Source organism: Meleagris gallopavo, chromosome 14 (assembly GCF_905368555.1).
Source record: "Meleagris gallopavo chromosome 14, MGAL_WU_HG_1.1, whole genome shotgun sequence".
In the NCBI taxonomy this organism is placed as follows: domain Eukaryota; kingdom Metazoa; phylum Chordata; class Aves; order Galliformes; family Phasianidae; genus Meleagris; species Meleagris gallopavo.
The window spans coordinates 17436274-17450884 of NC_139417.1; the positions used below are offsets into that span (position 1 = coordinate 17436274).

At 36.5% G+C, this 14611-nt stretch overlaps 1 protein-coding gene across 1 annotated transcript in view; it reads left to right on the forward strand.

Annotated features, from left to right (window-relative positions):
* CNTN6 (contactin 6) overlaps positions 1 to 14611 on the forward strand; it is a 102650-nt gene that overhangs the window by 17192 nt on the left and 70847 nt on the right. The window contains exons 2-3 of the mRNA XM_085235563.1: positions 5895 to 6021; positions 13489 to 13664. Of these exons, the coding sequence (XP_085091689.1) occupies positions 5895 to 6021; positions 13489 to 13664 (303 nt within the window). The remainder of the gene's footprint in view (positions 1 to 5894; positions 6022 to 13488; positions 13665 to 14611) is intronic.

The window sequence follows — 14611 nt, forward strand, 5'->3', positions numbered from 1 at the left end:
CACTTATAACCGAAATTACAGTGAACAAAGTGCTTGTGCAGTAGATTGGAAAAGGTTCGTTATTATTTATTCATCTTGCCTAGTAACACAAAAACTAATGAAATTTCATTGAGAAGAGTGCACGTCAAGATTACTATACATCATAAAGACACATCCCTCTAACTTCATTGTGGATATTTGTCTCTGTAATTAGATGTCTGTTCCACAATAGTTCTGTATCTGAAGGACATGGCCAAGTTCATGACATAAAACAAATCACCTGCACAGATGAAAAGGCTTCCTTTATCTTGTCTACATCTTGCACGGTAGCACAAAAGCCTTCAGAAAATCTTTCCACAAAGGCCACAAAGTCATGCGTGGTTAGCAATTCTAACATTGTTCTTACCTGCTTGTTATTTTTAATTAAATATTGCGTTAAGATGGTTTCATACATTGTGGTATTTATATTCCCTATAACCCTATAATTTGGAGCACAGTGTTTTTACACATATCTAAATCTGTGTTCATCTCTAGCCAAGAGTAGAAATCAGCAAAACACCATTCAGAGTGCATCAGTTATGAGCAATTGTACAACACTGTATCTTAAACTTATGGAATAGAATATTTTGGGAATATTTTGCTTTTGAATTGAATGCGGTTAACATCATGTAAATGTGGGGTCAGGTTTGACTGCAGTACTCAGTAGGATATTATGAGAGACATCAAATTTGGCATTGTAGAGATCTATCATTAATTAATTTGAAATTAGAAGGCATTCATCTATTAAACCAAAATGCAGGTGGATAGTAAATTCACTGATACCCAATTATATTCAAAAAAAGTCTGCTTAAAAGTTAAATATGGTTATCATAATAAAACTGTAAAAAGTGTTTGAAGCTTTAGTTTTGGACAAAACTTTTGTCACTTGTGTATGGACAAGGCTCATAATTCAAGACTATAGTCATTTTTGCATAATAATTATTAGCTGCGATATATTACAGTCTCATTTCATATGTAAGGTTCTGGCAAATCTGTCAGCTGGCTGTTAGTAATTAATGTCATTTTTGCACATTTATTGTTTGTTTTCACACCCAAGTAACTAAGGAAAATGCAGAGTTGGAATATAACCTGAGAAAGGAGTCGGTGAATATTTTTCAAAGAATAAAGGTCAGGGGTATAGGATTGCTTTTAATGTTTCTGTACCATTTGCCAGGGCTGGAGGAGCTGCACGGCTCCTTTCACCTGCTTACATTCACTGTTTGTCTGCTGGCCCACAGAGCTTGTATCCCAGATGAAAGGGATGCCTTGCACCACTGGCTGTCATTTTATAGATGGCTTCATAAAGAAAACCTGGGCTCGAGCACCAAGCTTCAATTCATTACTGAGTTTTTCAGACTTCAGCAGGGCCAGGACTTCACCCCGCGTGCCACCCTGACGCCCACCTTTCTCCCCACATCACAGACAGATAAGTGTCTTTCTGGTTTGGGTGTCTGATAACAGAGACAATGTGGAATTTCACCACTACTCCCAGTTTGACTTTTTCAATAGAAGCTGCAACTTGAAAGGAACCCAATGTCTCTAGAGCTCTGCACATCAGTGTCTGAAAGGAGAAAACACATGAAAGTTGAAGGCCCTTTGGGAAAATCCTACAGGTTTTAGGTTGCTTCTGCCTGCTCAAACCTGTAACATCTCTTCTAATCTCATTTCTCTGTATATAAGTCTCCTGCTTCACTCTCTGATTAAGAAGTGAATGAGAGGGAAAGGAGAGTAGCCTGCTTCCCATTACCTGTAATACTGACAAGCTTTTTTCCTTTTTCTAGGAAAGCTTCCATGGCCCTTTTGTTCTTCTCATTTGTTTTCCCATCTTCTCTTTCAGTGCTGATATGATTCCTTGCACTGATGTACGTTATTTAAGTTCACGCTTTCCTGCTAACAAACAGCATCTCATCCATTACCTCTCATTTTGCATCAGTCATCCTCCTTAAAGTCCTTGAGCTACCAGATCCAAGCTTTGGATGACAAAAATAATCATTCCATTCAGCTTCTGTCAAGATTCAATCAAAAGCCCCAATGTTATTTGCCAGTAAAGAGTCAATCATATTTAAAGACCTGTGAGCTCTAAAAATTCCCCCCTCTTCCAATTAAAACTTATTGATGTCTTAAGTTTTGAAGAAAATTAGACAGATTTTGAAGTCATTTTGATTTTTCCTAGTTTTCTCTACTTATGCTGTCATTACAAGGAAGTCTCTAACTCACTCGCCCCATCCTTTATACTAGAACTGACAGGTGTTTTACTATCAAGCTGATTTAAAAGAGGCCTCTTAATCAGTTGTCAGCCTTGGCCCATAAAGTCATATTAATGTTTTGGATCAGATATGAGGCTCTATCTAAGGCACATTAAGAAAGATTCATTAGAAACTCACTACCCCTGGAATTTACAGCCTTCCTGGAACTTAATAGCCTGGATAAATTTCTCCTTATCTGGTTTGCTTATGTGAATTATGGCAGTTTTGCATTTAGAAGCTTTTTAGTCTACAAGTTTTACTGTTATTCTGGCCTCTTTTTTCTTACGATCTTCAGTAAGTATACACTAATATATCTGCCTAGGCAGCAGCACAACCCCTCCAAGCCTACTGCGTGGCTCCAAGCAAACAGTACTACAGAGATTCGTTTGTCATGCGTATCTTTGGAGAAATCATGGTGGCTTTCAGTGATTCTGGAGAATAGAGGGGAAATATATGGCCATTCTCTACACCAAATGCAAAAGGATGCATCAGGAAATTAGATATGACCGATCTGACCTTTCATATAAATAAGAGATGGACTTAAAGTACACCATTGGCTCTGAAAGTGCACATCATTTCTCACAAACTTGGTGGTATTCTCTGTTACGGATTAGGCAGCAAGAAAAGGATATTAAAAAGAAAACAGAATAATAGCATGAAGCCACCTTCACAGAAAGTCATAGACAATAATTCTGTGACAGATGCTGCAGCATGTCTGCCAAAAAGGAGCTGTCTGTTAGGGTAGATGGAAACCATGGTTCCTCATTCAGTACTGTGTTGCATTAAGGACTCTTAAAGGAGATAGACGAACTAAGATGTTCCAAAATGTGCAAAAACAGACAATAAAAAGACTTAGTGAGAAATAAAAGAAATTCTGGTTTGCTTTACAACCATTTGATTGGGAATTTGCAAAGCAGAGAAAAAATTGGAGTCTTGAATACATACTGGGAGATGTATAATCTTTCTGAACAACTTGTAGATACTGTGAGATATAAAACATTAATTTTTCCTGCAGAAACTTTCTCTAATACCATAGACTCCTGGAAGAAGAATATAAAGAAGTGTGAATTTAAACTCTAGGCTGAGCTAAGGGCTGAAATACAAGGCTGAAATTCTTATCTTTAGGTATTGAGTGACCCCATCATTTGCTAACAGCAAGGTAATATAGTGCCTTGAATATAGTTGAGTTAAAGCTTCTTTAATTGGGTTTGCTTCAAACTCTCCGAATGTCCAGTAGTTACAGATAAGTCAGAAAATATTTGGAGCCTACATTAAATTCACATATAGCCTACAAAGTTCAGTGGAATGAGAAAGTTATGGAAATGAATACTTTTTATGTGATTTAGTGCACTTTATGGTCTGTTATGTCACTTATAACATCACATATAATATTCAGCCTTCAAACCACTAGCTCATTTCAGATCTTTTACTAGCCAGACTTTATATCCTAAACAGAAAGGATGTATTTTCTCTTTCTGGCATGTCCATGCTATTTCCTATATAACATGAGATATTCTTAAAAAGAGATGTGCCCAGCCAAACAGCTATTGTATGGTATAAAACAAATCAATCTTTCTTGACTGCTACTTTGAATTTTACTTCAATTATTTTGAAGGATATTTCTCACAGATAGTGCTCATAAAATCACAGAACAGTGTTGACTTTCTGAGTTTCTGAAGGATACACATAGTAAATTGGGTAACGGGCATGTGGAAGTGGGTATGAATGTTAAAATGTGTAGAAAACATTGTGGTTATAAGGTGCCACTCTTAAAGAGGTCAAAAAAGCTTAGGTGCAAAAATTTTTTTGATCATCATTCAATATTTTTGCAAGATGTTCCTTCTTAGAGATCCAGTTTGACCACATTCATCAGTAGAAAACTATTTTACTTTTAGAAAAATGCCAGTGTTAACTTTTCAGTTTAGTTGAAAATATTTCAGAGATGAAATAAATATATTATAAAAAAAAAATTACATTTTGAAAGTAAAACTTCAGATGAATCCAATTATTCATACAATTCCAGGATTAGGACTCTCAGAAAAGCACTTAGTGTCAGAAAACGATGACAGCTGACAACAGTGCTGATCTGGCTTTTTTTTTTCAGATCTAGAGAAAATACATGGAAGTGGTTGAAAACTACAAAAGCGCTTGAATATGTATACAGCTGAAAGCTGATACAGAGGATCTGATTTTTGACGTGCAGTGTGTGCAGTCACTCCTGGCCCTGAAGAAGGCGCTTGGGTTGACGTGGTGCCAGTGATGAGCTGACCTGGCTGGGGTGAAGCTTGGAGAACTGCCTGGGGCACAAGCTGAGTTAATGCATCAGGACAGCTGCTGGTCTTCAGGGATGCAGGAAGAAACTCTGCTAGTGTCAGCTGAATAAGAGCTATTTGCAGCAGCTTAGAAAATCCTTTAGGGGTTACAGGGCTATAGAGCAAGAAGGTTGCAGTTGGCAAACCATGCTTGCAGTGAATCCAGAAGGTGGGGCGAAGCAGTGGCTGTGAGGAAATACGTTGTATGTTCCTTCTCTTGTTAGTGACAAACAGATAAAATAGGTGAATAAAACCAGACATGATTACTGCCAACATTTACGTTGCTTGCGGAACACAACTGAAGAGCTACCAATCTTTAGGTTCACGTCTCTCCCAGGGGACCTGCATAACTGTACTACAAACTTTCTGGGTTTCTTCAATTTGTGAAAACTGAGAAATAGAGGATGATCCAGTTGCTAAGCTTTACTCAAAGATTAGGGACCATTTCTTTGTTCTCTCACAAATCACTTCACCTCTGTGCAAGTTTTTCTGCAGGAACTGCTGAGACAAACAGGCCTTGCTGCAGGCCACGTCTGCTGTCCCTTTGTGATTTCAAACCCTAATTAGATTCTCTAGGTCAGCAACAGGAAGAGGTTCTAGTGGAAATGCATGATGAATGATCCAACTTTATTTTATGCTACCATTCTTCTAAAAGAGCCCAAAATTGAGGAAAAAAAAGTGTAGACCTGAAACGAAGGCAGATATATTATACAAAAATACTATTCAACCAAGACTAAGGAGAAGGAAATGATCTCACGGCCCCACTAACAGGAAGAGGCCAGAGATGGAAAGCCAGGGCCAGCACCACATGACATACTTCCATCCCAGAAGCTCTGCCACTCTGCAAGAGGTCCTGAGTATCCTTCCCTGTGTTCTCACAGAGCACAAGAACCTTAAACAAGGAGCAGCCTGCCTTTTGAAGCACTTCTTTGAAGCACTATTTGAGCAGAGAGATACAAGCTGCAAACACATAGAACACCATCCACTCCTGCTTCCAGTCTCAATCTAAGCCATATGTATGAGGTAGATGCAGAAGATTTAGTACATGGCTGTATAATTTCCATAGAAGACATGCAGAGAAGGTGGTTTTCACTGTCACTTGCTTAATAAATCACCTACACCTGGGATATGTGATTTTATTATCAATCAAGCTTGAAATATTTCCTCCTTAATGGCAAAATGTCTGGAGGTGCTCTCTCTGCTGAATATAATAGCAGATCTTAACTTTTGACCAAAAGGAAAAGACACCAAAGGACACTTTTATGTGTAAGGACATGCTAAAGTTGTCTAATCTTAAATTATTGTTTTTGTTTTGCAGGGGAAGAAACACTATATGGTCCTATTTTCATCCAAGAGCCATATGATATCACTTATTCCATGGGCTCAGTGAATCCAGAAGTCCTACTGAACTGTACAGCTAAAGGATATCCCCTCCCCAACTACAGGTGAAGTCAACTTTGGTAAAGTGTCATCTCACTGTAAATCTTTTAACCGTGTTTTTAATCAGAAGTAGACTTCATTGCGTGGCAAATTCTCAAGGCAAGCCAGGTGGTAGCAGGAAATCTTGACCCCGCAGCCACGTTTTGAGGCTGGGCTTGCTGCTTTTCCTTGGGACTGCTCATTTGCACTTGCAATTGAAATAAGCTCACATTTGTTGCTTTTATTTCAGAAAGTAATGTATATATATAAAATTATATAGGCACGACATCACATAATTTGAAGCCTACTTCGAAAGAACATCTGAGGGGAAGAGGAGGAAAATGGTGAAAATTTAACAGCTACTAGGGTAAAGAAAATGAAAGGAAAATATTTTTGCTAGTCTACTGTTAAGAAAATTGACAGAGGAAAATAAAGCCTAGCACTGAAAATTGTCCCCAAAGTATTTTAAAACCTACAAAATTACTTCTGAATCCACAGAATAGCTGTGAAAAATGGGAAAATGGAGATGCTGTGCATCTATATTTGCTAAAACTTGCTGCACATCTATAAATGCTATGAAAGCAAAAGAGCAACATCCTTGCCCATTCCTAATTCTAAGATTTCATGTATATATTTATAGTGTTTATCTAGAGAAACAGCAAGGCACAGCTCTGATATCTTGCTTACAACACTCCCTAGATTCACTTAATATAACCTTGGTACATAGGAATGTTTGTTTATTCAATAACTATGGACTCATCTTTTAAAATGTAGCTTGATGTACTTAGGGTTTGCAAGCCTGAGTCTAATAAGAAGAAAATGTGGATGTATGGAAAAGAAAGGACAGTGCTTTCTTCAGAAAAGAAGAGTAAACTAATGGACTGGGAAAAGGAAAGTGAAAAACAAGAACTAATTCATCCAGGATGTGAGAGAAAATTGTATGTCCTACCAAATATACTTAGACACTACTCCACTACTCCTTCTACAGCTTTTAATTGCTCACCGAAGAGTTTTCCCTGTACAGTACCACTACTAATTATGAACTTTTGTGCTTCATGTACTGGGTTGTTTCCAAGTATTGTGCCAGTAGAGAAATACTTTATCACCTTTTCCCAATGCTGCTTCTCTTTGTATGAGAAGAAATCCTCGTCCACATTCATTTTTGCAGTTTTCAACACTATCATCCATTGTTTCATGTCATCTGTCCATTTCATATCCAGTTATATAGGCAGCTTCCTCAGTGACATGTAGAAATTATTAATTTGTGCACTTCACCCACAGACTTTATGCATCCACAGTCAGTAGTAACAGTAGATTTCATTAAGTGGGTGAGCTGTGATGTCTCCTCTCATCAGGCATCCAATATTCCTGTTTCCCTTCCATTTTCTTATGCTCTCTATCAGTCCTCAAATTAATTCATTTTTTTCCTTTGCCTCAGTTGCTCTGGTAAGACCAGATCAACCTCTGGGGACGGATCCTGACCCATCTAGGTCAATTAGAAGTTATCAGACCATTACTGCTGTTACAACAGCTTGGGAGTTTTTTTACCAGGACTTGAAAGGAACAGGAAGTCTTCAGCACATTTCTTTGATTTCAGCAGAGCTAATGTCAGTTTTATCAGATAAGGATTGAGCCCATATATTTGAAGTTCCAACAATTTTAGATAAATCAAGCACAGTATGAAATTTTAATAATATCCTTTGCTGAGTGATAGAAAAGAACAGCAAGGACTACAGCAAGACTTTTCCTTGATTCATAAATATAAAAGCACTACAATAGGAATAAAGTTAAGCCCAAACTGATTTGCTATTTAGGAACTATTTGCACAAATAAACATTCTGATTAGAACCTTTCCTTTAAAGAAAAATGCTTAGCATTTCCTGAAAATCTTATTTTTTATGGACTGTATTACATTCTTCTTAAAGACTCATTAAATATATTGATGACCTTTTGCAACTTCGTTTCAAAATCCCACAAAATCACAATGCAAGAATCACATAGGGTTGAATCAGGCCTAAGGACAAAAAGAAAAGAGACACTGATTGCCTCTCCTGGAAATAACAGCAAATACAGATCAGATTACTAAGGAAACAAAAATAGAGAAACGTCTGAATTTTTTTGTGCATAGGTTGGGAAATCTAGATAAATATCCCGTTAAATACCATATAATCTATTATGATGTCTTCTGTGCCAAGTGTTTCTAATATCAGGTACATTATTTCAGCTCTTTCTCTGTGTGATACCAGTGGTAAATACAATCTTTCAAACTGGATTTATAATTTTGTGTACTGGAGCTGTTTTATTACAGTTGATCGAAAGCTTATCAGCTACCTTAAAAAATGAATTTTACCTTTTTTTTTCTGCTTACAGGCTATCCATGAACATTTCACCGCTGTTCCACATTTTTGTTCCATTCAGTCATTCCATTTAATAGGGCTAGCTTTCCTCTAATATGCTGCAGAAAAAGAGAGCTGGTGCCTAGAGCTCATGTTTTCTGTAATATTTTAACATTTCCTGTTTGTGTTCAGGTGATTAGTTTTAACTCCTCACGTTTTTTCTGAACTTAGGTTCAGAAGTAACTGAGTTCAGGTTCTGAGTAACGTAAACTAATATTTTCACAAAAGTTTGAAACCAAGTTTTTGGGTTTTCCTCCTCCAGATCTACACAGACAGCAATCAGTTGTACAAGAAAATTAAAAATCCAAGGATGGCTTGGATTAATTATAGAACAGTATTTGAATATTGAAGTGTAACTTTGAACAAGGCAGTAAAATAAGATAAAGAGTTTCAAATTCAATCCAAGTCACAGCGCCCCACAACAGAACTGTAACAGGCAAATAAAAGCAAAGAAGCATAACAGAAAGACTACAGTGATTGCAAATATCATAAAAGATATTTATAAAAATTGCATAGGATTGTAGAGTTATTCCTAGTAACTCAGGGCTTATTTTTTATCTCACTCATAACCTTGAAGAACCAATGCCAACCCTGTGGTGTGCTTGTTGAGCCAAATGCTGTCCCTTGACTCACTGTAGACTCTGCTTCAACACTGAAGTAGAACTAAAAATTTCTACAACCTCTATTTTCTGATTCAGCCAATAGTTTTTAAACTGTATATTATATATTTGGCCTCTATGGAAACAATATAAAAATCCAACTACTTTTCAGGAGACTTGGCAAGGCACTTTCTGTTAGAATGGAATTAGCTTTAGGAACATAGAACACTTCATGAATACTTTAAAAATATGTACTTTTGTTATAACAGTATCCTGAAAAGATTATTAGAAAATCATGCATGCATATTTCCATGCTGTATATGTGTTTTTATTTCAGTTTTACATTATTTTATGCAAACTAATATTGAGTACTGTCAATTTATTTTTATATTGATTACTTAATTGTTTTCACTAGTTCTCAGTTGAGAAAGGCACGTAAGATCCACTCAGTAATGAGTCAAGTGGTAATAGAGGGAAATAACTCTGAAGTGGGGATAAATTGAAAGTCCCAAATAACCTTTGTGACTCGAGGGGAAGATGCTGCTAAGGCTTCAGGATAGGCAAAGATTGGATTAAATAGAACAGAGTAGAGATAAGGACAGGGAGCTTGCAACCCTACCCAAAGCTCACTGAAATGAATGGAAGTACCATTGATTCTAAAATTCAGGTATTTTGAAGTTCTGTAAGAACAGAGGGCAGAGTAATGGAGCAATCAGTCAGGAGATTGATTCTATCCCACTCCATGTTCCTCTTTTGAAGACAAGGTTCTCATACTTTGGGGATCTTGGTTGTTGTCTGCTTACTATAGAAACTCTCTTCGGTTGGAAAAACAAAGTCTTTTAAGCCCACATAGAAGGATTTTCCTTTATTAAGTACTACTCTCAACAATCTTTCTTGATTTCCAAAAGCCCTGATGTGCTTTCCTCTCCCTTATTTTTACCAGAAATAATTCTGTTTGAAACAATCAGGTCAGAAATGATCTTTCTATTGTTCCTAGGGAGACAATGAGCTATGCCTCCCAAATGTCAATCAGCCTAAGGTAAATATTTCTTCCTCAAAGTAGAGCTCCACCAAGCATTAAAATAATAATTTGAGGGATCTGATTTAACAATCCCCATAGAGATTACTCTATCAAAGGAGTATTTCCACCTCAATAAATATCTGAATTAGATATCTGTTTTTGTTGATCCGCACAAAGCAGCAGTGGAGATGTAATGATCAGAAGAAATATGTGATGGTTCACACATTGCCCTGTTTTGTTTTGTTTTTTATTGATGAAAATAATGTTTCTTCCTTCCAATGGCTTACGTTTCTGAGAATTGTGAGAAAGAAAAATATCTTCTTCTCTATATCATAGAGAAGGCAGTTCAAAATTAGGGAAAGGTACAAATATGAACTTCCTGCTGTGATTGGTACAAAATCATGGCACGACCATGCATGCTTTGCAAAACATCTAGAATTTTACATGTAGAGCTGGAGAAAGCATTTTGTCTTTCAGCAGCAAATTCTTATAGTCCTATCTTTATGATATCTTATAGTCCTATCTTTATGATATCTTATAGTCCTATGTGCCTGACAAGAAAAGCAGATTAATGAAAGATTATATTTGAATATTTGCGCATTGTCTAAAAAGAATCTTATACCAATTCCTTAATTGCTTCAACAAGCCCACATTGATTGTTTTACCAAAACTGGTGCACCTTGAAATTTCATTTTCATGACATAGAATTCCATTTCCATTGCATAGAATTGTATTTCTCAGAAAACATAATCTCATGTCAAAAACCATTTTTTTTTACAACTAAAATAACAAAGATCATAGGTTACCAAATTTATGTCACTGAAGCAGATTTCATACTCTGAAGAATGTTGGCATTGTGGTACATTCAAATATCAGAATAAATTGATAATGGAACAATTTAAGAAAGGAGAACAAGAGAAATCAAACTATCACCTGAGGTCTTTAAATCAAAATGGGATGAATGTGGTGGTGCTCCACTTATATGCTTCTGAAACAGTTAATTCAATGAGGGATTTATTGGGAATATTTTATGACTGTTTCAAAAAGTGGGATTTTAAAACAGAGAGAACATAACAATCAATTCTATTAATTCATAAAACACATAGAGCATATTTTTACTGTTGTTTTTTAATACCTAGACTGGGGTTTGAGAAGTCATATATTCCCAGAGAACTACAGAACTGAATTCAAAACAGAGCACATTTTTAAAAGTTTGGATTCTGTAATGATTGGTCTAGGATGCATTTCCTGTAATTGATTAAAAGTATTTTGCAATGGTAGCATGAAGAATCTCAAGAAAATACATAGGCAACATGTGCCTTAACATGAACCTGTTAAAATTCTCTTCAAATAATTCTTCAAAGAATTTTTTTTTTCTGTCTTTTAGACCCCATACTGCGGAACGCAGAAAGTCATTAAATCGTTGCCTATCACATGAATTCATTAATTCTGTTCTTTTAGTGATGTAAACATATTAATTAGGAAAAAGCCCACTCCGGGAGATGAACCCCTGATCTATATGCACAGTTTAATAATCATTGTACCATGGTGATTAGAATGATTATTGGGATACTGTGAAGAATTCATTTGCGACAACTAAGCCAACAACTTTGCATGTGTTTTGAAAAACAATTATAGAGCTTAATTGGGAGCCATGTAATGATGACAGCAGTTATTTCAGTGATTGATTCAGAAATTAAAGAGAAATGGCAAACTAAATACCAGAATATCCCATCTTAGAGAACTGAAAACAGAGAGAGCATGCATTGTATGCAAATTGTGAAATGCTGCAAAATCCTCCCACTGCTTTATAAAAGAGGCACACAGAGGGGCACTGGCTGAGATTTTTCTCTTCTTGGGGAGAAAAATAAATAAATAAAAGGAGACACAAATAAAAGAAACCAAAACAGCAACAATAACACAGGCCAAGTAGAGGAAAACATTAACAAAAAAAAAAAAACAAACAAACCAAAAAGTAAATTAATAAATAAAAGGAGTAGAGCAGTGGTACACAAGGGTCAGAAATCAGCTGCAGTTGGTAGAAAGAATTACCCATACTCCACTGCTGCTTCTAAATTTCTTAATGCGTTCATGAAAGAGGAAGCAGTAATTGGGAGACCTGGAAAAATTTTTTAATTAGAATTTCTTCGTTTAGAATTTGTTTCGTTAGAATTTGTAAACAGAAGTCAACTGATATCCCATTTTAATTAGTTATTTTTTGGTCTTTGGAAACAAGTGCCCACTTCAAAGGTCAAGATCTTTGCTTCCTCTATACAAGTTCATCAAGATTTCCCTTGGAACACAGCACTGTTTTTCCATCTGATGAAGTGGCCACCTGCACAGTCTGGCTGTTGAGAAAGGTCTCTGATTGTGAGAAGCAAAGCACTGTGCTGTGTACCCAGGTCAGATCTTCCAGGACTATAGTTATAATGCAGGTTTGCTTCAAGTTGTTAACTCTGCAAACAAGTCTGCCGTGCTTCCCTCTCTGTCTGTAAGTTCATCTCTGTACAGAAAAAGAAATAAACATACATTTTTTCCACTATGATCCTTCTGACAGCTAACAAGGAGACAATTCTGCTCCTCTGTGGACTCTTCTGTGGTCTTTGCATCCTACAGAGGGGTCAGCATCACACTCTTGTAGGCCAACAGCACTGACATGGGCTGAAGACATGCTATCAAATTGGGAGAAAAAAATACTTGGTTATGGAGCATTAAGGCTGCTCACAACATAAAACGTGGCACAAACATGCTCAAAGCTTGCAGACATCGGTGACTGAGGACCTTTATTTTTCCTTTGGGCCTCACTTGGGCAAGGAGAGGTCAGCCCTTGCATAAATAATGGTAAAGCCACATTTTTTTCCAATTTAAAACAGATAATGATTATTTTCTTTGTAATATAAACATCATTTTTACATCTGTAATGTTGCAGACACCATCCATTTTCTACTTAACGCTGAGACAAATCAAGTTTTGTAATCATCATTAAACTATCTATCTTAAATTTGCAGCAAGAAAACTTCTGCTTGTTTTCCTCTGTCCTCTGAAGTATAATCCTTCCTGACTTATATCTTCACATCGTTTCTGTAACCAAATTTATGACATCATTTGTAAAGACTGTAAAACATATTTGGGTATCATTTATGTCCTAAAAAATATGGTAGCTTCAGTGAAGGAATATGCCATAATATCAGTCTGATGGGTAACTTAGTTTCTATAATTGAGTTATAATTACTTTTTGTAGACATTTGGATGAACACTGGTGACTAGCACAAAAGCAGTAAAGATTTTTTCTCAAAGGACAGAATTATTGACATGATCAAGATTGATATAAGCAGCAGTCTTGTGTGAAAAATGATATAATTTTCTGATATTTAACTACATTTTTATCATTACAGGTGTGCTACAGCACGCTACTTAAGATAAATATGAATAGGCTCTGTAAATTATAAGCATAATTTGATTTTTTTCCCCTCAAAGGTGGAAGCAAAATGGCACAGATATTGATCTTACCATGAGTTATCACTACAGGTTGGTTGGAGGCAGCTTGGCAATCAATAACCCACGTAAAAAACAGGATATTGGAACATACCAGTGTTTGGCCACAAATTCATTTGGAACAATTCTGAGCAGGAAGGCAAAGCTTCAATTTGCATGTAAGTTGGGAAGATCATATTTATTAGAGCATTGTTTTCTGATTAATTTTGTGCATGAATGGTAATATATTGGATAATTAAAGAATCGTTGACGATTCTGTTCAAAAGGTTTGGCCTGGTTCAGCAGTGCTTATTCTTTAAAAAAAATCATTTCTAGTAAATGTTATTAACAAAACCAGACATCTGATAGCTGCTAGCCCTCAGGAACAAGAGTAACTTTTAGAAAATTGAAAGCTAAAGAAAGATGAATGCAGTTATTTTCACTTAGTAGAGGTGTTTCCACGTTTTAAAGACTAGTTTCTGTGCTGCATTGCAGGTAAGAACAGTTGTGTGGGGGGAATGTGTCTGAAAGTTAGGCTTAGCATGAGGAGGTCCGTAAGGAAGGGTACAAAACACTGTTCCCCTAATTGCCACACTGACATTTTGTTATATTAACAGAGTAAAACTCTGTTACACCGCATGCAAAATGATGCTGCTAGGCTCTGCAGCTCAGTTGGTCAGAGCACGTATGCTGTCTTGAGCCAGTTTACATCTTATTTCAGCCTTGCTCCCCATTTCACTTCCTCACGACTTCACAACCTTTTCTGCACCACTTACATGTGGCAACTGAGTTGTGTTGATGCCCTGGGGAAACAAAACTGAAGAAAACAACAGATAAATAAATAAATAACCCACCTCTGAAAAACTGATATTGCTTCCACTCCGATTTCTTCAGTATCAAAGTCTGAGCTATCTGTTGCTGGGAGAAAGCAATTGTTGTCAACCTCATTAATAAAACATGTGCCGAAAGCCAACCTTGTTGCCGCTATTTCAGACACCAGAAAATGTATTAATTATTAATCTTCTTCCATTACTCATAGCAAATCTCGTGTCACAGGGGTTATACAAAGGAGACATTAGAGGTCAGGGTGGTTCACAGACTCTCTTTTAGTAGAGCAGATCAAATG